The 25,542-nt window shown below is 41.6% G+C and overlaps 1 protein-coding gene across 1 annotated transcript in view; it reads left to right on the top strand.

Moving 5' to 3' along the window:
- Positions 1-25,542, top strand: part of CSMD1 (CUB and Sushi multiple domains 1) — a 2,014,689-nt gene that overhangs the window by 1,325,888 nt on the left and 663,259 nt on the right. Inside the window, exon 7 of the mRNA XM_043893675.1 lies at positions 22,164-22,241. Within this exon, the coding sequence (XP_043749610.1) occupies positions 22,164-22,241 (78 nt within the window). The remainder of the gene's footprint in view (positions 1-22,163; positions 22,242-25,542) is intronic.

Genomic DNA, 25,542 nt, shown 5'->3' with positions numbered 1-25,542 from the left:
GATCAGAAGCTTAATCAATGTGCTGATTCCTTAGCTCTGAGGCTTCAAACTATTAAAGTCACTCTCAAGTTCATCTGAACTTTTATGAAAGATAGATGTCATTACACTTAAATGTTTTTGCCTTCAACTGTCTGACTCCCAAAGTTGAAGATACCTGCATTTTTCTCTCTTACTGTAACTATCTACTTACGTTGCTGACACATGCCCATGTGCACAACACACTAATTCTTTATACTGGCTCTGTGGGGATTTAGGTGATGGGAGGGGAGAGGGAAACAGGAGGGTGCCATTGGTCTCTGTGATATTTAAGATTATCAGTGTTTTCTATCAGAAACTGTCAGCCGCTTATTGGCCCCTCAGTCCCTGCTGTCCAGCATCTCCAGTCCTTCCTCCAGCATCTCTCAGGAAATGCCCTGTAATTAATTTCTCAAAGTGGCTTCTGACAATTCATTCAAAAAGAAATTGTATTATTCCCCTGTAAAGAATTTACATTTTTGTCCCTTTTTTTCAGCACATTAAGTTTGATTTAATATACCAGTTAATGAAATTAATGAGGCTTTCCAAAACCATTGGGGGAAAACAGCAAAATAATGCTACTTACAAAGTCATAATAATTGAAGTAAAAGTGGGGAAGAAGCAAATACTTTTCAGTCAAAAATACTGTTCGAATTCAGAAACAAAAAATAAAATCTAAAAGTCTTTTTCTTTCTCGTTCCACACATTGGAATACCACAAGCTGCCTCATTACCAGCAACTGATGGGAAAATGAGGACTTCAGCCCCTTGTGGGCCAGTTAACTTTTTGGTGCTCATGGTGTAAACCTTGGGCATCATCCAGCAGGCCTGATTATAAAAAGCTCAGCTAGAGAAGCTGCGGAATGAGCTCCCTTGGGTCCTCACTACTAAAAATCTGCAATCCTACACCCACAAGTGCACACGTCACAGTGCACACACACGTCCCCCATCCAGGGGCGGAGTTGCTGCTAACAGAGCAGGAACAGTGACTGGACTCACGAGTGTCACCAGTGAAACACCAGCTCTTTGAGAACCGCACAGTGGCTACAGAAAGAAATCGATGCGTGTGTGTTTGTGTGTGTGTGTGTGCGCGCGCAGCTGGTCCTGAGGTCGTTCAAAAGCACACTGTCAGAGCCTCACGCCTTGTAGGGCTGCTGTGAACAGGGTCAGTGTCTAAAGGCTTTACAGCTCTGCCCCCTGAAATCAGTTTCCCGGGGCTCAGTTCACATGCCTGCCACCAGACAGCATTTGAGCTTCCCCAGGGGTCACAGATGAGAAACATGCTTCTATTCTTTGCATGAAAGAATAAAGACTGGGGCCATGGTTATGATGAGTTATCGCCCACTGTGAAGGGCCACCCCTGCTGGAGAGTGTCAGGCGGTGAATACAATACACCTGTGAGGGGCATTGAATGGTTTACTTCTGCATAAAAGCGATGACGGCCCTGGAATGTATTGTCAACAGTTCATCTCAGCCAACAGGACACATATACTATCCTGGAGCTTGTATTGCTTATGCAAATATTTTACATCAAGTTAATCATAATGAGGGCTTCCCTGGAGACTCAGCAGTAAAGTATTTGCCTGCAATGCAGGAGACGTGGGTTCAATACCTGGGTCAGGAAGATCCTCTGGAGAAGGAAATGACAACCCACTCCAGTATTCTTGCCCGGAGAATCCTATGGACAGAGGACAGAGGAGGGCGACAGTCCCTGGAGTCGCAAAGAGTTGGAAATGACTGAGCAACTTTGCACACACAAGCAGCTCCTGTACAAAGTATTCTTCTAGCTCTTTGCACATTCCTGATGGCCAGACATCACATATCAGGGCTTTTGCTTGTTATCTCACTCACTCTTCCCAGCTGCTCTGGGACATTGTCTTTATCAAACAGACCCGGGACCTGAGGTCCCGAGGTTTTGGGACATGATTAGCCTGTCAGAGTGACATCTCCAATGAGCCACAGGATGACGACTGCATCTTACATTTGAACTCCCAAAGCCAAGCTGTGCATGTGTGAGCCTTTTCCTACTGAAAGATGCAAGACATGGGTAAATGTTCAGCTGGAACTGCCCTCAAAAGGAGAAGGGGGCAGCAGGCGATGAGATGTTTGGATGGCGTCACCGACTGAATGGACATGAGATTGCACAAACTCCGGGAGATGGTGAAGGACAGCGAGGCCTGGCGTGCTGCATTCCATGGGGTCACAGTGAGTTGGACATGACTGAGCGACTGAACAACAACTGCCCCCAGTGTATGTCCTAAACTATTTGAGCTACTACAACAAAGTTCTGTCAGCTGGGTGGCTTATAAACAAGAGACATTTGTTTTTCTGATGGTTCTGGAGGCTAGAAGTACAAGGTCGAGGCCCAGCAGATCTGGAATATGGTGAGGGCCTCCAGAGTCATAGACAGCAGTTCTCTTGCTGTGTCCTCACCTGGCAGAGAGGGCTGGAGCTCTCGGGGTCCCTTTTAACAGGGCACCAATCCCACTCATGAAGGCTCCGCTCTCATGACCTCATCACCTCCCCAAAGGTCCCACCCCCTAACCCCATCACAGAGGGGACAGGTTTTAACATATGAAACTTCAAGAACACACACATTCAGGCCGTAGTGAAACAGGAGGAACTGAAAGGCAGTGTGAAGTAGTAGAAAGTATATACATTGATTTCCATCCTGGTTCCTAGCACAGAGCTCTTAAAACCCTTACATGTTCCTATAAGATGAGCACTTGGAGAATCTTTTGTTCTATTGAGGTGACTCTGGCTCTGGTGGGGACCCGGATGGGGACTGATCAGCAGAAAGACCAAGTCGTGATTAAAAGCTTGGCATTTTCAGTCCCACTCCATGGGACTGAAAGAGTGTATACCCTGGAAGAGTGTATGGCAATCAACTCCATTATTCTTGCCTGAAGAATCCCATGGACAGAGGAGCCTGGTGGGCTACAGTCCGTGGGGTCACAAAGAGTCAGGCAGGACTGAAGTGACTGCTACTCCACACGTCCAGAGATGGGAGAAGGGCTAGAAATCGAGTTAAGGGTTCATCATGCCAGCCTGTACGTGCATGCTAAGTCTCTTCGGTCATGTCCTACTCTTTGCAACCCCATGGACTGTAGCCCACCAGGCTCCTCCCTCCATGGAATTCTCCAGGAAAGAATACTGGAGTGGGTTGCCATGCCCTCCTCCAACCTGAAAAAGCCTCTATTGAAACCTCAGTGGTACAGGGTTCAGAAAAGCTCTCAAAAAACCCACACCTGGAATGTTACCCCAAATTCATGGGTACAGAGGTCCCTCCCAGACCTCACCCTGTGCATCTGTACACATGGCCTCTCATGACCTGGTGAGTTCAGTAGGCACTTCTCTGAGTTCTGAGAGCCACTCTAGCAAATTAACCAAACCCAAGGATGGGTGCTTTGGAGGCTCTGATCTACAGTTGTTTGTTCAGGAGCACAGATGACAACCTGAACCTGGGACTGACATGTGATACATGTGTGTGTGTGTGGGGGGGGGCAGTCCTACAGGACTGAACCCTTTACTGGTGGCCTCAGACATGGTCTCCAGGAAGGCGGTGTCAGAGCTGAGTTAAATCCTAGGACATCCAGCTGCTTTCCCTGGATTGGTGACCACAAGTGATGAGCTTTGAGTGAGGAAGGCAAGAGCCCAGGGAAAAGCTAGGACATTCCTTCACAGCCAGTGACGTGTGTTTAATGCATTTAATGTGTTTGTCCAGTTTGAGGACCAGAGTGTGTTCTGTGTGAACAATGGACGTCCAGCCTTACCTGCCAGTCCTGCACAGAAGCTCTTTTTGCACTGTGCACACATTGTCTTGTGCATTCCCAGTTATGCTCCTTCAAGTCTCCTTACATTTCAGAAGAAATGGCTGGAGTTAATTCTCTCAGCATCTGCCTTGTCACAAAGCACAGAGGGAAGATTGGAACTCTGCTCTGAATTAAGTACTGACTTTCCTTCCTTCTGCAGGATCTTCCTGGAATAAGAATGAGAAAACAGAATATCAGGCACCTTAAAATTCTAGCCCTTTAACTGAATCCATGAGACAGAAAGCAAGGCTGTGGCTCCTTGGCTTTCCAAAGTTCAGGAAATTTTAGGAACGAGACTGGGGGCTCAGATCTCCAGGCTTGCTGGACAGCACCCCTCCCCCTCTGGCTGAACCTGACCTCGTTTATGAAACAGTTCCCCAGCCTGATAGCTCAGTCAGTATAGAATCTGCCTGCAATACAGGAGACCGTGGTTCAATTCCTGGGTCAGGAAGATCCACTGGAGAAGGGATAGGGTACCCACTCCAGTGTTCTTGGGCGTCCCTTGTGGCTCAGCTGGTAAAGAATCCGCTTGCAATGTGGGAGACCTGGGTTCGATCCCTGGGTTGGGAAGATCCCCTGAAGAAAGGAAAGGCTACCCACTCCAGTATTCTGGCCTGGAGAATTCCATGGACTATACAGTATGTGGGGTCACAAAGAGTCAGACGTGACTGAATGACTTTCACTTTCACTTTCCCCAGCCTGAAGGGTGGAATGCTTTCTGGTAGTTGGACTGGGAAAATTCGGGAATTTCGGTAGAAAATATTTTCACACACGAGATACAGGCAAGAAGAGTGTTAAGGGAAAAACACACATGATCTTTATTGGGAGTGTGTCAATTATCTAAGATAATTCTAGCCACAAGCCTCTGCTATTTCCTGGAGCTCAATAGAAGACAGTGAAGGGGAAAAGCTGTTTTTGGGGCACCTCACCTCACCTCTGTGTTCCCCTTCTCCTTTCCCACAAGTTTTGCCTCTGTCTCTTAGTGCCCTACCCCACCCCCACCCATTTTGGAGGAAAGTGCTTGAAATAAAGTGTGTAGAGGAAACCAACAAGTGATTACAATGCTAAGTAAGAAATCTTTTCTCCCAATGTGTTCCAAGTTAAATCCTGATGGTTCTCATCTCTGACAAGGTGAAACACAAGGAAGCATATTGTTTCCCTCAAGTCCATGATCTGTTGACCATGTGGGGATGATTAAGTTAATTGCCTTCCTTACAATAAAGAATTTTACTGTAATTGCACTTTAAATTAGTAAAGAATGCAGTAACCAAGTGTGTGGGTGTGTCCACACTAATCCTTTAGGCATATTATTTGTGTTTTTAAAACTCCACATATAAAAGTGTCTTCTTTTAATTTGAAAGTGCTGTTCAGTGACATTTGACGAAAAGGTTCTGATACCCCACAACAAGGAGTATCAACAACTTAGTATCGTGAAGCACAGTAAATACCTATCTGTGGCTTTGCAGATTCAAACAATCTCTTTTTAACACCAAACTGAAAGAGGACAATTTTTCCAGCCAAAGAAGGGACACTGGCTGATTTAAGAATAAAAATGAAATTTGAGAATCCAATTCCTAAAACTTGGCCATCAGTTTCTCTCAAGGGTTCATGTTGTAGACATCAGAAAATCTCATAAAAAATGTAGGAATTCTGAGTAAGGCTAAGCTAATAAGGGAGCTGCGGGCAAAGCAAACTAGTGAAGACAATGATTCCTAGGTTTTTTTTTTCCTTATGAAATAAGGTACAACAGCGCCATGACCCCCAATCCACAACCCACAGTTTCACTTTCCCAAGTTTCAGTTGTCTGAGGTCAACCTTGGTCCAAAAATACCACATGGAAAACTCCAGAAGTAAACAATTCAGAAGCTTTAAACATGGCTGTGGTCTGAGTCCACTGAGGAAATCTCACAAGCTCAGCTCCGCCAGCACCACAGGTGAGACCAGTCAGGAGTCCAGCGGGTCGACCTTTAGTCCCACAGCAACGGCTCCTTTGTCAGAGTGAGGGGCTGTTGGGCTGTTGCGTGACCCCGTTTTACTGAACCATGACCTTCCGAAGTGCCCGATCTGATGGCGTTGGCTGGTCGCGGAAGAGACACCAGTGACCCTGGAGGGGTGACACTGGCAATGGGAATGCGCCGGAGAGAAGCCGGACAGCGCCTCCTCTGGCCGGAAGTTCTTGAAGGAGGAAAGGAAGCAATGGCCGACGGAGCTGGCTGAGGGCTGCGGTGAGAAGCTCGTCTCCTGTAAACAGTGGCTGAGGAGCGCGGGCTGGTTCTGCTGTCGCTCCTCAGAGGGCCGGAGTTCCACCTCAGCAGGTGACAGGTGCTCAGTTAAACGGGAAGGAGGTGGGAGCGGGGTGCAGGATGGTGGGACACAAAGGTGATTCATGCCGGTGAGCGGCCAAAAAACACTACAGTGCTGTAAAGTAGCCTCCAATTAAAATAAATAAATTAATTTTTAAAAAAGAGAGGAAAGCAGCGGTGTTAAATTAGTAGAATAAGATAGTGTGAGAGCCAGAGAGGACTCATCACATGACCGGGTCACAGCAGCATGCCATCTTGTTCTTGATTATTATGCATCATTATCATGGCGCTCTGGCTGCACCCAATTTGGGATTTCAGTTCTGTTGCAGGTGTGTGTGTGTGTGTGTGTGTGTGTGTGTGTGTGTGTGTGTGTGTGTGTGTGTGTGTGTGTGTGTGTGTGTGTGTGTGTGTGTGTGTGTGTGTGTGTGTGTGTGTGTGTGTGTAGGGAGTGCGCTCTGGCTGCACCCAATTTGGGATTTCAGTTCTGTTGCAGGTGTGTGTGTGTGTGTGTGTGTGTGTGTGTGTGTGTGTGTGTGTGTGTGTGTGTGTGTGTGTGTGTGTGTGTAGGGAGTGCGCTCTGGCTGCACCCAATTTGGGATTTCAGTTCTGTTGCAGGTGTGTGTGTGTGTGTGTGTGTGTGTGTGTGTGTAGGGAGTGCGCTCTGGCTGCACCCAATTTGGGATTTCAGTGCTGTTGCAGGTGTGTGTGTGTGTGTGTGTGTGTAGGGAGTGCGCTCTGGCTGCACCCAATTTGGGATTTCAGTGCTGTTGCAGGTGTGTGTGTGTGTGTGTGTGTGTGTGTGTAGGGAGTGCGCTCTGGCTGCACCCAATTTGGGATTTCAGTGCTGTTGCAGGTGTGTGTGTGTGTGTGTGTGTGTGTGTGTGTGTGTAGGGAGTGCGCTCTGGCTGCACCCAATTTGGGATTTCAGTTCTGTTGCAGGTGTGTGTGTGTGTGTGTGTGTGTGTGTGTGTGTGTGTAGGGAGTGCACTCTGGCTGCACCCAATTTGGGATTTCAGTTCTGTTGCAGGTGTGTGTGTGTGTGTGTGTGTGTGTGTGTGTGTAGGGAGTGCACTCTGGCTGCACCCAATTTGGGATTTCAGTTCTGTTGCAGGTGTGTGTGTGTGTGTGTGTGTGTGTGTGTGTAGGGAGTGCACTCTGGCTGCACCCAATTTGGGATTTCAGTTCTGTTGCAGGGGTGTGTGCGTGTGTGTGTGTGTGTGAGAGAGAGAGAGAGAGAGGAGGGAGTTCTCTGTTTCTAAGATTCCATCCACCTGCAGCTCCAAGCAGCCCACAGGTTCATGGGACACGTTTGCTCTGGGTGGGGGATATATAGGCCATTAGAAAATAACAGAAGAATTTATCTCACAGAGTAAATGAATATGCACAATAATTGTTTGAAATGCAAATATAAACGAGATAGCATTTTTAAATTATCAAACTGGTGAATATTTTCTTTTCTATACTCTATAAAATAAATAACGAAGAAGGACATACTTACTGTATAGGAACTAGACTCAATATTTTGTAATAACTTATAAGGAAAAAGAATCTGGAAAGATACATATTTCTGAATCACTTTGTTGTGCACCTGAAGCAAACAAAACAATGTAAATCAGTTATGTGCATTTGTACTCAGTCACGTCTGACTCTTTGAAACCCTATGGACTGCAGCCTGCCAGGCTCCTCTGTCCATGGAATTTTCCGGGCAAGAATATTGGAGTGGGTTGCCATTTCTTCCTCCAGGGAATTTTCCTGACTTACGGATTGAACCTGTGTCTCTTGTATTAGCAGGCAGGTTCTTTACCACTGAGCCACCCAGGAAGCCCCTAAGTCAATGTGATTCAGTACATACCTTTTGTTATAAAAGGATTAACATTAATCGATGTTGAACCTTGTTTAAGGAGCTAACATACCAGTTCATTCAAAAATTTCTTAGATAACATTTTGAAGAGTCAATCAGATTCTGATTTTGAAAACTTCAGTTTTATAGTACATGTTTACTAATAATTACTTAAGTATTGCCTTGTGTAATGCAATAACTGTCCTTAAAAAGAAAACTTAAATGTAAAGTGTGGTTAAAACAAGTGGTATTTTTTATGAAGGAAAAAGCAGCTCCTGATAAACCAATCAGTTCTAGAATCAGACCAGCAGCTCCAGGACGGCTCTGCCCTCCCAAGCCCTATGCTTGTGTGCACTCTAAGTCCGTTCAGTTGTGTCTGACTCTTTGTGACCCGATGAACTGTAATCAGGCTCTTCTTTCCATGGGGTTCTCCAGGCAAGAGTACTGGAGTGGGTTGCCATGCCCTCCTCCAGAGGATCTTCCTCACTCAGGGATCAAACTCATGCAGTCTCTTTTGTCTCCTACATTGGCAGGCGGGTTCTTTGCCACTAGCACTACTTGGGAAGCCCCCATAAGCTCTATAACCTACAATAAATTATTTAACATCTTTGTAACTCAGTTTTCCTCTGTAATAAACAGCATAAATCTTATACACATCCTGAAATTAAGCAGGATGTGTAAAAGCCCTTAGCAGAGTGTCAAATACATAGTAATCTTCCCATGCAACTCTGATGGTACAGAATCTGCCTGCAATGTAGGAGACCCAGATTCAAACTCTGGGTCAGAAGATCCCTTGGAGAAGGGAATGGCTACCCACTCCTGTCAGTATTCTTACCTGGATAATCCCATGGACAGAGGAGCCAGGCGGGCTACAGGCCATGAAGTTGCAAAGAGTCAGACCCGATTGAGTGACACTAATGCTTTAAAAGTTATTACTCAATAAGAATATCATAATGCTAATAATATTCTATTAGATGTTTACAGTATTTCTAGTGGATTCAAGGGAGTACATGAAAAGTTTAAAAATATGGTGATAAATACCAAGGCATCACATGGCAACACTCAGACTTATGAACGAGGAATGTCCACTGAATTGGAGGAGAGCTGGAGAGTGTGGGGTCTGTAAGTGGGGGAGGGGAGGTGACATCACAGGCAAGGAGGATCTGGAGAACTGACCATAGGAGGTAGCAACAGGCAGGGTGGTGACCGCTCTCCTTGATAATGGCAGTGTTCAGGTTAGGAGTGAATGGGGAGAGGTGAAAGGAAGATGATTCCCAGGAGGTGTTTCCTCTCTCTCTCCAGGACAGGAGAGAAAAGGGCCAGACAACGCTGGGGAGTGTGGACCAGACGGTGTTTTCTCTAGTTGTTCTCTGCTTGCACGCTTGCTTTTTTGCTCATTTGCTTTGTTTCGGTTCATAAAGATAGAAAGTGAAACAACATGTTTGTGTAATGATGGAATCAATCAAGCAGAGAAAAGAAAAATGGTTATGCAGAAGGAGAAAAAATGATGGCACTGAGGAGATGAGCCCTAGTGCGGAGGTGAGGGCTCTAGTCTTAGGTGGAAAATGACTTTACCATCTGTGATAACAGCCGTAAGATCCTGGGATTATACAGATTTTTATCAGTATGAACATGAACTTTGCATTTATAATAATTAACAGAGAATAGGAAAATGGATCCAGATTCAGATATTTAGTAATTAAGTTATTTAACTATAGTGATACTTTGATATAGTTTTTAAAAATGTGTTTAAAATGCAAAGTGATTTGAATTTTGATGATACTTCCTTAATATAAAACACAAAATCTAATGAAGAAATGTGAAACAGTTTGGGTAAAGGGTGATATAATGGGATATATTAATGAAGGAGATTAATATTTTGAAAGTGTTTCTAAAATATCATGGTATGAATGCTTAAGGGAAAAAGTGAGCCTTACAGCAAGTGAAAGAATGCAAACCACTGGGATTCCACAAAATATATTATTTTTAAATCACTTATTTTTCTCTTCAGAACAAAAAGATTAACAAAAATCTCTCAGATAATCCAAAAGTTTAGATTCTTCCCCAATAATAAAGGAAAACAAAACAAAACAAAAAAAATTTCTAGTCAGCCCATAAACCAAGAATATTTTTCTGAAAAACTCCTAGTTTTCCCAGTTCAAGAAAAAGTGAAGGCCCTGAAGAGCATGTGCTCTAGAATGTGAGCTGATGCCTCTCCATTCTTCTGTCAGAGAACAAAGCTTTCTTTGCTTCTGAAGCAAACTCAGTCCTGTTCTATTGGCTCAAGGACACTGAGCAGGACTGTTCTTGAGAACTGGCTCGGGAGGGTTTGTAAGGAAAGTCCTTGAGTTAATAAGCAAAGTAAAAATGTATGCTGCAGTTCCTAAAGATCTCTGATTGAAGTTTAAACAAAGAAGTCTTCTTTGAAAGTCCCAAGTAAAAAATGCCAGGCTAAGGAAGGTGGAGCTGGCCTGGGAGCCCTGTGAGTTATCAGATCTCCTTGTGGTGGTGGTGATCACTGAATCCTGAGGACCCCGTCCCTGGATCTTGGACCCCCACAAGCCTGCAGAAGCTTCATGTAGTTGGAAGGACCCAAGACTGGTGGGATCTGGGGAGAACTGAATCGAGTTGCTCAAGCTGGTCAGTGTGAGGGAACCACAGAGATCAAGCCCTGAGCTTTTGAAGTGGGAGCATTGACTCCAAGACCCTAGACTACCAGAGAACTAACCCTAGGAAGTATCATGAGAACTCACACAAAGGAAACCACTTGAATACAAGACCCAGCATCACCAACCACCAGTAGCACCCTGTGCAGGATGCTTTATCTAAACAACAAACAAAATAAAAATACAAACCCTATCATCAGCAGACAGGATTACCACCTCAGTCAGCCTTGCCCATCAGAGGAAAAACAAGCAAACAAACAAAAACTCAGCACAAATCTCACCCTATATGAAGCTTACACAAAGCACTGGACCAGCCTTAGGAGGGCAGAAATCAAAAAGAAAAAAGAATTCAACCTTGAAGCCAGGGAAAAGGAGACCTCAAACACAATAAATTAAAAAACAGTAGTGAAAAGGCAGAGAAATACTACACAAATGAAGGAACAAACTAGAAACACAGAAGTTCAAATAAATGAAGAGGAAACAGGCAAACCTGAAAAAGAATTCAGAATGATGACAGTAAAGATGGTCAAAAACCTTGAAAACAAAATGGAGGAAATGCAAGAATCAATGAACAAAGACCTAGAAGAATTAAAGAATAAACATACAGAGATAAACAAAACAATTATTGAAATTAAAAATACTCTAGAAAGAATCAATAGCAGAATATCTGAAACAAAAGAACAAATCAGAGAGTTGGAAGGTAAAATGGTGGAAATAACTTCTGAAGAGCAGAATAAAGTAAAAGAATGCCAAGAACTGAGGATAGTATCAGAGACCTCTGGGAAAATATCAAACACACCACATTCAAATTATAGGGATCCCAGAAGAAGAAGAGAAAAAGAAAGGGTATGAGAAAATTTTTGAAGAGATTATAGTTGAAAATTTCCCCAACATGGCAAAGGAAATGGTCAATCAAGTCCATGAGGTACAAAGTGTTCTATACAGGATAAACCCAAGGAGAAACACGCCAAGACACATACTAATCAAACTAACAAAGACTAAACACAAAGAAAGAATATTAAAAGCAGCAAGGGAGAAGCAACAAGTAATATACATGGGAAACCCCACATGCTAACAGCTGATCTTTCAGCAGAAACTCTGCAGTCATGAAGGGAATGGAAGGATATATTTAGAGTATTGAAATGGAAAAAAAATCTACAACCAAGATTACTGTACCTGGCAAGGATCTCATTTAAAATTGATGGAGAAATAAAAAGCTTTTCAGACAAGCAAAAGTTAAGAGAATTCAGTACCACCAAACCAGCTTTACAACAAATGTTAAAGGGACTTAAATAGTCAAGAAATACAAGAGAAGAAAAAGATCTACAAAATCAACCCCAAACAGTTAAGAAAATGGCAATAGGAACATATATATCAATAGTTACTTTACATGTAAATAGATTAAATGCTCCACCCAAAAGACACAGACTGGCTGAATGGATACAAAAACAAGACCCACATAAATGCTGTCTGTAAGAAACCCACTTCAGATGTAAAGACACAAATAGACTGAGAGTGAGAGGATGGAAAAATATATTCCATGTAAATGGGAAGCATAAGAAAGCTGGAGTAGCAATCCTCATTTCAGACAAAACAGACCTTAAAATAAAGAAAATTGCAATAGATAAGGAAGGACACTACATAATGATCAAGGGATCAATCCAAGAGGAAGACAAAACAATTGCAAAAATCTACACGCCCAACATAGGAGCACCTCCATACATAAGACAAACACTAACAGACATAAAAGGAGAAATTGACAGCAACACAACAATAGTAAAACTTTTAATACCCCATTCACACCAATGGACAGATCATCAAAACAGAAAATTAATAAGGAAACACAAGTCTTAAATGGCACATTAGATGAGATGGATCTCATTGATATCTTCAGGACATTCCATCCAAATGCAGAAGAATACACCTTCTCAAGTGTACATGGAACATTCTCCAAGATAGACCACATCTTCAATCACAAATCAAACCTCAGTAAATTTAAGAAAATTGAAATTATATCAAACATCTTCTCTGGTCACAATGCTATGAGACTAGATATCAATTAAATGAGAAAAACTGTAAGAAACACAAACACATGGTGATTAAACCACACATTTCTAAATAACCAACATGTTACTGAAGAAATGGGAAATAAAAAAAAAATTCTGGAAACAAATGACATGAAAACCTGACAACTTAAAACCTATGGGATGCAGCAAAAGCAGTTCTAAGAGGGAAGTTTAGAGCAATACAATCCTACCTCAAGAAACAAGAAAAACATTGAATAAACAACCTAAATTTACACTTAAAACAAGTGGAAAAAGAAGAAGAAGAAGAACAACAACAAAAAATTAGCAGAAGGAAATAAATCATAAAGATTCAGGGAGAAATAAATGAAAAAAAAATAGTAATGATTTATAAATCTAGAAGCTGGTTCTTTGAGAAGATAAACAAAATTGACAAGCCTTTAGCCAGACTCATCAAGAAAAAAAGAGGGAAGAATCAAATAAACAAAATTAGAAATGAAAGAGGAGAGGTTACAGCAAACAATGCAGAAATACAAAAGATTATAAGAGACTTTTATGAAAAACTATATGGCAATAAAATGGATAACCTAGAAGAAATGGACAGGTTCTTAGAAAAGTTCCATTTTCCAAGACTGAACCTGGAAGAAATAGAAATTATGAATAGCCCAATTACAAGCACTGAAATTGAAGCTGTGATCAAGAATCTCCCAGAAAACAAAAGCCTAGGACCAGAATGCTTCACAGGAGAATTCCATCAAATATTTAGAGAAGAGAGAATGCCTATCCTTCTAAAACTCTTTCAAAAAATTGTAGAGGAAGGAACACTTCCAAACTCATTCTATGAGGCCACCATCACCCTGATACCAAAACCAGACAAAGACAACACAAAAAAGAAAAACTATAGGCCAATATTACTGATGAACATAGATGCAAAAATACTCAACAAAATTTTAACAAACAGAATTCAGCAACACATCTAAAAGCTCATATACCATGATCAAGTTGGGTTTATTCCATGAATGCAAGAGTTCTTCAATATTGGAAATCAATCAATATGATACACCATATTAACAAATTGAAAGATAAAAATCATATGATAATCTCTATAGATGCAGAAAAAGGCTTTGACAAAATTCAGCCCCCATTTATGATTAAAACTCTTCCAAAAATGGGCATAGGGCATAGAAGGAACCTACCTCAACATAGTAAAGGCTATATATGATAAGCCTACAGCAAACATTATTCTCAATGGTGAAAAACTGAAAGCATTCACCCTAAGATGAGGAACAAGATAAGGGTGTGCACTTTCACCACTGCTATTCAACATAGTTCTGGAAGTCCTAGCTACAGCAATCAGAGCAGAAAAAAGAATAAAAGGAATTCAGATTGGAAAAGAAGAAGTAAAGCTCTCACTGTTTGCAGATGACATGATACTATACATAGAAAACCCTAAAGATAGTATCAGAAAATTACTAGAGCTAATCAGTGAATTTAGCAAAGTTGCAGGATATAAAATCAATACACAGACATCACTTGCATTTCTGTATACTAACAATGAAAAATCAGAAAGAGAAATTAATCACCATTGCAACAAAGAAAATTAAATATCTAGGAATAAACTTACCTAAGGAGACAAAAGAGCTGTACACAGAAAATTATAAGACAATCATGAAAGATTCAAAGACAACATAAACAGATGGAGAGATATTCCATGTTCCTGGGTAGGAAGAATCAATATTGTGAAAATGACTATACTACCAAATGCATTCTACAGATTCAAAACCATGCCTATCAAATTACCAATGGCATTTTTCACAGAGCTAGAACAAAGAATTTCACAATTCATATGGAAACACAAAAGACCCCAAATAGCCCAAGCAGTCTTGAGAAAGAAGAATGGAGCTGGAGGAATCAACCTTCCTGACTTCAGATTTTTCTACAAAGCTACAGTCATCAGAACAGTATGGTACTGGCACAAAAACAGAAATATAGACCAATGGAACAAGATAGAAAGCCCAGAAATAAACCCATGCACCTCTGGGTACCTTATTTTTGACAAAGGAGGTGAGAATATATAATGGGGCAAAGACAGCCTCTTCAATAAATGGTGCTGGAAAAACTGGACAGCTACATGTAAAAGAATGAAACTATAACACTTCCTAAGACCAGAAACTATAAAACTCTTAAAGGAAAACATAGGCAGGACACTCAATGACATAAATCAAAGCCAGATCCTCTATGACCCACCTCATAGAGTAATGGAAATAAAAATAAAAGGAAACAAGTAGGACCTGATTAAACTTAAAAGCTGTGGCACAGCAAAGGAAGCTATAAGCAAGGTGAAAAGACAAGCTTCAGAATGGGAGGAAAAATAGCAAATGAAACAACTGACAAAGGGTTAATTTCCAAACTATACAAACAGCTCATACAGCTCAATATCAGAAAAACAACAACCTGATATAAAAGTGGGAGCAAGACCTAAACAGACTTTTCTCCAAGGAAGAAAGACAGAAGGCTAACAAACACATGAAAATATGCTCAACATTGCTCATTATTCAGTTCAGTCGCTCAGTCATGTCCAACTCTTTGCAACCCGATGAATCCCAGCACGCCAGGCCTCCCTGTCCATCACCAACTCCCAGAGTCCACCCAAACCCATGTCCATTGAGTCGGTGATGCCATCCAACCTTCTCATCCTCTGTCATCCCCTTCTCCTCCTGCCCTCAATCCTTCCCAGCATCAGGGTTTTTTCCAATGAGTCAGCTCTTCGCATCAGGTGGCCTAAGTATTGGAGTTTCAGCTTTAGCATCAGTCCATCCAATGAACACCCAGGACTGATCTCCTTTAGGATGGGCTGGTTGGATCTCCTTGCAGTCCAACGGACTCTCAAGAGTCTTCTCCAACACCACAGTTCAAAAGCATCAATTTTTTGGCACTCAGCTTTCTTCACAGTCCAACTCTCACATCCATGCATGACCACTGGAAAAACCATAGCCCTGACTAGATGGACCTTTGTCAGCAAAGTAACGTCTCTGCTTTTAAATATGCTATCTAGGTTGGTCATAACTTTGCTTCCAAGGAGTAAGTGTCTTTTAATTTCATGGCTGCAATCACCATCTGCAGTGATTTTGAAGCCCAGAAAAATAAAATCTGTCACTGTTTCCACTGTTTCCCCATCTATGTCCCATGAAGTGATGGGACCAGATGCCATGATCTTAGTTTTCTGAATGTTGAGCTTTAAGCCAACTTTTTCACTCTCCTCTTTCATTGTTAGAGAAATGCAAATCAAAACTACGATGAGATATCACCTCAGTCCAGTTAATATGACCATCATCAAAAAGTCTACAAACAATAAATGCTGGAGAGGGTGTGGAGAAAAGGGCATTCTCTTGCACTGTTGCTGGGAATGTAAATTGATACAGCCATAATGGTAGATGGTATGGAGATTCCTTAAAAGACTAGCAATAAAACCACCATATGACCCAGCCATCCCACTCCTTGGTATATACCCTGAGGAAACCAAAATTGAAAGGGACACATGTATCCCATTGTTCATTGCAGCACTATTTACAATAGCTAGAATGTGGAAGCAACCTAGATGCCCATCGACAGATGAATGGGTAAATAATTTGTGGTACATATATACAATGGAATATTACTCAGCCATAAAAAGGAATGCATTTGAGTCAGTTCTAATGAGGTGGATGGCCCTGGAACCTATTATACAGAGTGAAGTAAGTCAGGAAGAAAAAAATATCATATTCTATTGATATATATGGAATGTAGAAAAATGGTACTGAAAAATTTATTTACAGGGCAGCAGTGGAGAAACAGACATAGAGAATAAACTTATGGACATAGGGAGAGGGGAGGAGAGGGTGAGATGTATGGAAAGAGTAACATGGAAACTTACATTACCATATGTAAAACAGATAGCCAACAGGAATTTGCTGTCTGGCTCAGGAAACTCAAACAGGGGCTCTGTATCAACCTAGAGGGGTGGGATGGGAGGGAGACGGGAGGGAGGTTCAAAAGGGGGGAATATATGTATACCTATGACTGATTCATGCTGAGGTTTGACAGAAAACAAACAAAAAGTAACAACCGCCAAAAAAAGAGAAGATGTTAACATAAATAATGGAGTTTGAAATGTCATAGCTACTAACATGATAATATAAAAAGACAATGTAAATATAAAAGATTAATAGCTTATGGACTGTAATTGCTTACCAAATGTAATAGAAAGCTTTGATTAAATAATTATAAGGCAAATATTAGATAACAATTTCTAACAATAAGAAAGCTCAATATATTAATTTTTGTATTTTATATACATAAATATTTTAGACTATTTTATATAGTAAATGTGTAAAATTTATATGCAATATAAAGTATGCAATAATAATACATATAATATATGTAAACATTTACGTATAAGTATATAGTATATAATGTATATATATGTAAATATAACATACAAATTAGATAATATATAACATAAATATGAAAGTGTGTTTGTGTGTATAGTGAGCTCTTGCAATACAAAGCATTTCCAAGGATTTCACTATTATTGCTATTAATGATAGTGAATATTCTTTTGATATGCCACTTAGATGGGATTTTTTAGCCTGAAGAAATTTTAGTAAAATTACAATAATGCTTTGAGTTAATAATATGACCAATAAACGGGGCTTATATTTTTAATTCCAAACCTGGTTTATTTGGATTTGTCAGCAGTTGATATATTCATGTGAAACAGTTTCCTCCGTAGTTTGTGAGGTTTCTCAATGACTTCTGCCTCTGTGTTTAGTAACTTAGCATATTTATGACTCAGAAAGAGTGTTTTATCACTCTTTCCAAGTTTTGAGAACCAGTTATCTAGGCACTCATGGGAAAGAGCAGGGCAACGGGGAAATTTGTTCTGGGTCACTGGTCTTTCTGAGGAGGCAACTGTCTGCCTTTGCTACCCTCTTCCTCACGGCTGCTGCTTTCCGTGGAAGTGGAAATCTCTCTCCCCAGCCCTGAAGCCTAGGGAGGGAGGAGGACTCTGGGTGGATGACAGGAGGGGTCTCAGGGGGTAATGAGGGGAGAGACCCTTTGAAGAGGGTCTCTTCCTTTTCTTTACAACATTGCTGTCCAGTAAGAGTATGTATTAAAACCAACCAGAAATCAGAGGAGGGGAGCGAGTACAGCAGTATAGCCCCATCATACTGAGAAAAAAAAAAAAATCAAAAAACTTCCCTGGTGAATTCCCTAGCTTCACTCAGCTACATACAGTTACTTGCAAAATTACGAAATTTATTAGACTTTTGCTAAAACTTATATGTTCAGATACTATTATTGCACCCTGAAGGTTACTCATTTTTCTTTTTTCTTTTTTTTTTGTTTTCTGAAAGCCTCAAGTCCTGTTTATCTGTTTATTTTGGGTGACATTTGCTTTGAGTTTTCTGCTCTTTATTATCTTGCATCGATTGCCACATTCGTTACTTATTGTGCATTTGTCGTCTCTCTCCTGAGTAACTTCAAGATAGAGTTGTTTCAGAATAGAAGTTTGGTGTCATGGGAGAGACATCAAGGCATGCTGGTTCAGAGCAAAGGCAGGCTGGTTCAGAGTAAAGACGTGCTCTGGGGAGACCTGATGCGGAAACCATGACTCCTCTGCAGGGACAGTGGGTTCCTGATGTGGCTTCCGTTTGCTGTGTTGTCTGTCACCGGGACACAGAAGTGGAGGGAGCAGGGAGAGGAATGGTTCTCTGGAAGGGTGTCCTGAGTGGACGGGGAGGTGGGGATGCCCACCGGGGAGCACCCTGTGGGGTGACCCCTGTGGACGGGAGGAGCCGGAGCAGCAGGGGTGGAGGGAGACAGGGGCTGTACGGGGGTTCATCCAGACGGTCTCAGTGACGCCAGGGCCCTTGGGAACAGTTCTGGAAATGTACACCATCCCGTGGGGATGGAGTACCCCATCCCAGGGACAGTGGGGTAGTCCCTGATATAATCTGTCCCTGAAGACGTGGTCCCTGAGGGTCACCTGAGGGGGCTGGCAGCAAGCAGCCACCACTGGCCACTCCTTCCATGCGGGTCCATCAATGGGGAGCTCCCCATGTTGGCCAGGAGTGCTGTCCACTCCAGGAGCCTCACAGTCTAGCCATGGCGCTGGTCAGAATGATCGGTTAGAACCACATTACCACACAGGCCTGACTTCCTCAGTGAGCTCCCTAAGGTGTGTAAAGTCCCTTCACCGTTCTGATGTCCCCTGTTAAAAAAGCATAGGTAAGAACTCATGCTCACGGGCAAAGATTTGACAACCCACATATACAACATTTGAATGTTTTGTCAGGCCACACGACTAGATGAATGGGACCATAATTCAAAATCCAAGGCCAGACCCTGTTGTATTATGTCAAGAAGGGAACATTCCACTCATCACTCCTGGGTTCAGCTAAACATGCAGAGTCATGGAAACAAAGAGATCATGCAAATAATATTTTTAAAAAATCAAGCATACTTTAAGTATCTTTGACATTAATTTCTCATTTAAATGCTTTCTTCTCTGTAATCATCTTCTGTGTTTTTTCACTCTTTTAACCTTCTTGAGGCTTTCAATGGCTAAGTCGAAGATCTCTCTTGATAAATGTCACACAGCACTTGAAAATATGTGGGATCTCTTCAGATATCCTTTGATACTGATTTCTAACATCAGTTCAGTTCAGTCGCTCAGTCATGTCCAACTCTTTGCAACCCCAAGGACTGCAGCATGCCAGGCCTCCCTTTCCATTGCCAACTCCCAAAGCTTGCTCAAACTCATGTCCACTGAGTTGATGATGCCATCCAACCATCTCATCCTTTGTCATCCCCTTCTCTTCCTGCCTAAATCTTTCCCAACATCAGGGTCTTTTCCAATGAGTCAGTTGTTTGCATCAGGTGGCCAAAGTATTGGAGTTTCAGCTTCAGCATCAGTCCTTCCAATAAATATTCAGGACTGATTTCCTTTAGGATTGACTGGTTTGATCTCCTTGCAGTCCAACGGACTCTCAAGAGTCTTCTCCAACACCACAGTTCAAAAGCACCAATTCTTCGGCGCTCAGCTTTATTTATAGTCCAACTCTCACATCCATACACGACTACTGGAAAAACCATAACTTTGACTAGATGGACCTTTGTTGGCAAAGTAATGTCTCTGCTTTTTAATATGTTGTCTAGGTTGGTCATAACTTTTCTTCCAAGGAGCAAGTGTGTTTTAATTACATGGCTGCTGTCACCATCTGCAGTCATTTTGGAGCCCCCAAAAATAAAATCTGTCACTGTTTCCACTGTTTCCCCATCTGTTTGCCCTGAAGTGATGGAACCGGATGCCATGATCTTAGTTTTAGTCTTCTCTTTCACTTTCATCAAGATGCTCTTTAGTTCTTCTTTGCTTTCTGTCATAAGGATGGTGTCATCTGCATATCTGAGGTTATTGATATTTCTCCCTTCAATCTTGATTCCAGCTTGTGCTTCCTCCAGCCCAGTGTTTCTCATGATGTACTGATTTCTAACATAGTTCCACAGTGATAAGAGAACAGAGTGCTTGATTTCAATACCTTTAGACCGTGAAATGTTTAGACCTTTTTTTAATGTCTAGATATGTTTCAGTATCTCCTGGTTTATAGTATATGGGAGCTTGAATAGAATTCATACCCTGATGTTGTGTGGACATTGCATAAATCTTAATCATGTTGAATTGGTTCATAATGCTTTTCAGGTCTACTGCATCCTTCTACTTCTCTCTGTTTTCATACTACTAATTTTTGAGAGTTTGATATAGAAACTCCAACTAAACATCTTAATTTATCTACTGAAAAAAAATAATTGTAGTATATAGCAGAACTATCTGTAATTTTGTTCTGTATTTTCCAAGTCTCCTGCAAATGTGTTACTATGCTTTCATAATTTAAAAAAATAAAAATTAGGAAAAATATTTTGAAAAATAATCCAATGGTCTTTTAGGTAGAAATAATACCTGCTTGGGCTTCCCTGATAGGTCAGTTGGTAAAGAATCTGCCTGTAATGCAGGAGACTCCAGTTTAATCCCTTGGTTTTGAAGATCCACTGAAGAAGGGATAGGCTACCCACTCCAGTGTTCCTGGGCTTCTCCTGTGGCTTAGCTGGTAAATAATCCACCTGCAATACAGGAGACCCATGTTCAAGCCCTGGGTTGGGAAGATCCCCTGGGGAAGGGAAAGGCTATCCACTCCAATATTCTGGCCTGGAGAATTCCATGGACTGTATAGTGCGTTGGTTCGGAAAGAATCAGACACAACTGAACAACTTTCACTTAAACTTTCAATACCAGCTTGCCATTATGCTTGTGCAATGGTTATGAATTGGCTCCAAAGCAAGGAGCATAACCCAGGACCAAGCAGTCAGGCAGGAAGAATTCTCCTCTGCTCAGGACAGTGTCAGTTTTGTGTTCTGTTCAGATCTTCAGCTGATTAGATGAGGCCCAGCCACCTGGAGAGGGGCAAGCTGCTCTACTCAGTCTAGGGATTGAATATTTACTCTCTTCCCAAAACCCCCTTCACAGAAACATCCAGAAAAACATCTGACAAGATAACTGGGCACTCTGTGCCCCAGTCAAGTTGACGTATAAACTAACCATCACACCCCTTTTACAGATAAATTGACAGGCTCTGAGTTAACTTACATAGGCAACATAGATACCAGGTTGTGAGCAAAGATTTGAACCCAGAGTTTCATGGTACTCTAGGTCCATATATGTTAATCATATGTAAGCATGTAAATCATAAATATTTGCTATTTTTTGATTTTAATAGAATACATTTGATGTTTAAAGCAAATTATTTCATATTAAAATTTCACTTTCTAGTTTCTTCCCACAAATGACTTCCCACATTTTTCCCCCCAGAAATGACCAGAGAAGTAGAATTTCTTAAAATATTTGATGTAGGACTTAGAAAAATCAAGAAATATTTACAGTTGAGAACTATAATTTTAGAAATCAATACCATACATGTATTTTTATATTGCCTATAGGTTTAAGAGTCTAGAAGTACTGATGTCCTTTTATTTAACATTTTATTCCAAGCACTCAGAACAGAATTTCCTCATACTAGCTCCCCACCAATGAATATTTGTTAAATTTTGAGTGATTAAATGACTAGATGAATAAGTAAATACCTTTTATCTGTCCTCAAAATTTTTCATGAATGTAACAGGATTAGAAAGTGGTGGTAAGCAGGTTTGGATGTAGACGATAATCTCACCACATATTATTTTTGCTTCTAACACTGTGATTATAAGATACGATCTTGCTGGCGGATAGCCTTGCATTAATTATTCACAAGCTCTTGTACTTGGTTTAGTTTGCATCATTCACCCCTTAGAACATGTCCCATATTCCAGGGGTTGGTAAGAAAGCAGTTATGACTGGAGATGCTGTGAAGATAAAATGCAGTTTCACGATATTGCTCCAAGTCTTAGCTAAAACGTTTTTGTTTCTTCCAGTGAAAAAGGCGATTGAATTGAAGTCAAGAGGAGTCAAGGTGATGCCCAGCAAGGACAGCAGCCATAAGAACTCTGTCTGTAAGTCACCCTCTCTCTGTATGAGGATGGATGTGTCCATTAGAGGGAAGCACTTCTGGAGAAATGCTTCTCTAAACTGCCTTCCCCACTGCATCTCGTTCTGCTCTCCTACCTTCGAAAATGTTTTCTGGGAGAGAGAGTCTGTACTAACTTCACTCTATTTGGAGAGAGCGTGTGTTCACCTTAATTCTAAGTGTATCTCACTCTGCCTGTGCCCTCTGCCCTCATGGGCCACGGTCTGAGACTGGACCTTCCAGAGTTCTCTGTTAAGTAACTGTTCCACCCTCAGGTGTTTAGATCCCAGCTTCTCTTTCCATTCTAGTGTATACTCAAGTGTATACTCCCTGTTTGATAATTATGGGTGGTATTATTCAAATTGCACTGGGTTTAGTGAAGGAATAAAACTACTGGAGGACAAGAAGAAAGCAAGTACTTATTTCAAAATAAAGGTTTAGTGTTTTGCTGTTGTTAGTTTTCAATTCAGAGTGTTTCCTAAAATGGGGGATGTGGTGTTTATAATTATTTTGAAGTTGATTTTTTTTTAATGAATAAAAACCTTGCAGAAGCAGTCCATAGGAACATAGAACTATGTATTGAGTGAACCCTTCCATCAAATCAACATGAGGTCTGAGACCAGAACAGGCAGACATCAAATGTATCTCTTAGTGCCACATTTAAGCAGGAGCTTTTTTTGTGAAAAAGAAAATAAGTATGTCTGGGTTCTTATCTGAATACAAATTGACAAATGAGTCATAACTCATTGGTATTAGAAAGCGTTCCATCCTTTCTCCCAACAGTATTACACCACATTTTTTGTTAGACTTGAAAATTAATCATTAGAGGAAATGAAGAATTGAGGAAACTGCAAGCCTTCTAAGATCAGCCTTGTAATAAATGGTAATATGTTATTCATGCGGAAGGTGTGGCTGAGGAAACTAAATTAAGTGCTTCTGAGAAAAGAGGACACAGACTTTGAAGCTGGAGAGACAAGGATTCAATAGCTGTGAGAGTGTTGATTGTATTCAAATCCAAGTTGCCTCATTTATAAAAGTAAAATGGTAATGATTCTTGTTGAGTAGATGAAGCATGGTGTTTATAACTGTTTATATCCTATTCCAGGATAGGGCAGGGAGTGGGCATTCTGCAACCACACCCATTAGGAATGTGCTGTACGTAAAGAGAAGGAATGATTGTACATAGTAGGTCAGCCAAGAATTCAAACAACCTGGATCTTACTTGCCAGAGGAGGAGGTAGGACCCAGAGCATTGACCTTGTTTTCTAAGATCTTAGGAAATAGTTTGACTCCTCACAGGAGGTGAGCCCAGGACACAGCGTCCCTAAAGCCCCATCCAGGACACAACCTTTTCCTAGGAAGCAGTGACGCCCTTCCCATCATGAAGGGGGCGCACGAAGGTGATGCATGTTTTTTATAGACACGGTGAGCCTTGCTGCAGGCATGCCAGTTGCTGACACTCTTATTAAGTCACTTATATACAGATTCTCTATTTATTTACATTCAGTATTTATATTAAATGTGGTGTCTTTGGTACTTGTCTCATTATTTTTTCAAGTCATTCAATAAACGATGGTCTCTATATTTCTGGGCTTCCCTGGTGGCTCAGAGGGTGAAGAATCTGCCAGCAATCCTAGAGACCCAGGTTTGATCGCTGGATCAGGAAGATCCCCTGGAGAAGGGAATGGCAACCCACTCCAGTATTCTTGCCTGGAGAATTACATAGACAGAGGAGCCTGGCAGGCTAAGGGATTAAAAGAATCAGACATGACTACGGGACTAACACTTCACTTTCACTTTTCTTCACTTGTGGTTTACCCTGAGTGTGGGATTTTTCTTGGAGACAACAGCCTCTGATGTTCTTGAGATTAAATCTAAGTATACAGCCCTCTTGGGCACAGAGAACATAGCTCACTCTGGACCTCAATTCCTCCCCGCTGAGGGTTTGGGAAAGGATGTAAGGAAATACAGAAATGCTTAGCACAGGATCTGACAGCTATGGTTAACTGTTGGTCCACCTCATCTGTGTGGACCTCTGTTTTGATAGTTTTATTTCTACCTGGACGTTTTTGTTTATGAGTCTGTCTTCTTCCCAAGACTCTTCACAGAGTAAGAAATGGGACAGCAGAGGCTGTGTGATTATCCATTGACCACCCCTTCCTTTGCCCACCCCCCTCCCCCGATCAAAGCCTGAACCTGCTGCCCATCACTGGTGCAGAGCTAGTTTCACTGCAGAACAACAGGAGTGACTGACAAGAGCAGCTGTCCTCTTACTCTGAATACTTACTTTTTATTAGAGTATAGTCAACTGACAATATTGTGTTAGTGTCAGGTTTAGACCAAAGTGATCACATTATGCATATACATGGATCTATTTTTTTCTAATTCTTTTCCTTTTTGTGCAGAGTTCCCTGCTCCATACAGTAGGCCTTTGTTGGTTATCTATTTTAAATATAGTAATGTGTATGAGTCAATTCAGACCTCCCAATCTATCCCCCCTCCATCACTGTTTGCAATAGCCAACACATAGAAAAAAACTAAATGCTGACATATGAATAGGTAAAGGAGTGGTATTTGTTTTTGCTGTTCAGTTGCTGAGTCGTGTCTGACTCTTTGCAACCCCACAGACGGTGACTTGCCAGGCTTCTGTGTCCTCTACTGTCTCTCAGAGTTTGCTCAAGAAATGGTTGTGTATACACAATGGGGTTCTGGGGTGGCTCAGTGGTAAAGAATCCGCCTGTCAATGCAGGAGAGGCAGGTTCGAGAAGATCCCCTGGAGAAGGGAATGGCAACCCAGTCCAGTATTCTCTCCTGGGAAGCCCCATAGACAGAGGACCCTGGTGGGCTATAGTACATAGGGTTGCAGAGTCGAGCATGACTTAGCAACTCACACACACACATGTACACACACATGCACACATGCACACACTCACACACAAACACATGCACATGCACACACACACGTGCATGCACACACACACACACCATGGAACATATATTAAATGGAACATAACCCAAGCTAACAAGCACTTAGCAAGTGTTTGATGATTAAATAAATGAAGAAGGACAAATATCCATGTTGTGGAGCAAAAGCCCTACATATTTTCTCTTTTATGCCTCTCAATGAAATCTGATGACTCATTTGTGGATTTTGCCCTGGAATCACTAAGTCAATTTGTTCCTCCATCCTGCCCTGACTTCATGTTACCAATGAATCCTCAGCAGTTCACTCTAATCCTTAACATGAATCAATTTAACTGTGTAAGGTGGAGTGACCTGAAAGGCTA

The sequence above is a fragment of the Cervus elaphus genome, chromosome 32 (genome assembly GCF_910594005.1).
Source record: "Cervus elaphus chromosome 32, mCerEla1.1, whole genome shotgun sequence".
NCBI lineage: Eukaryota > Metazoa > Chordata > Mammalia > Artiodactyla > Cervidae > Cervus > Cervus elaphus.
Note: the sequence above shows the minus strand (reverse complement) of the source record. Positions and strands in the feature narration are given on the sequence as shown.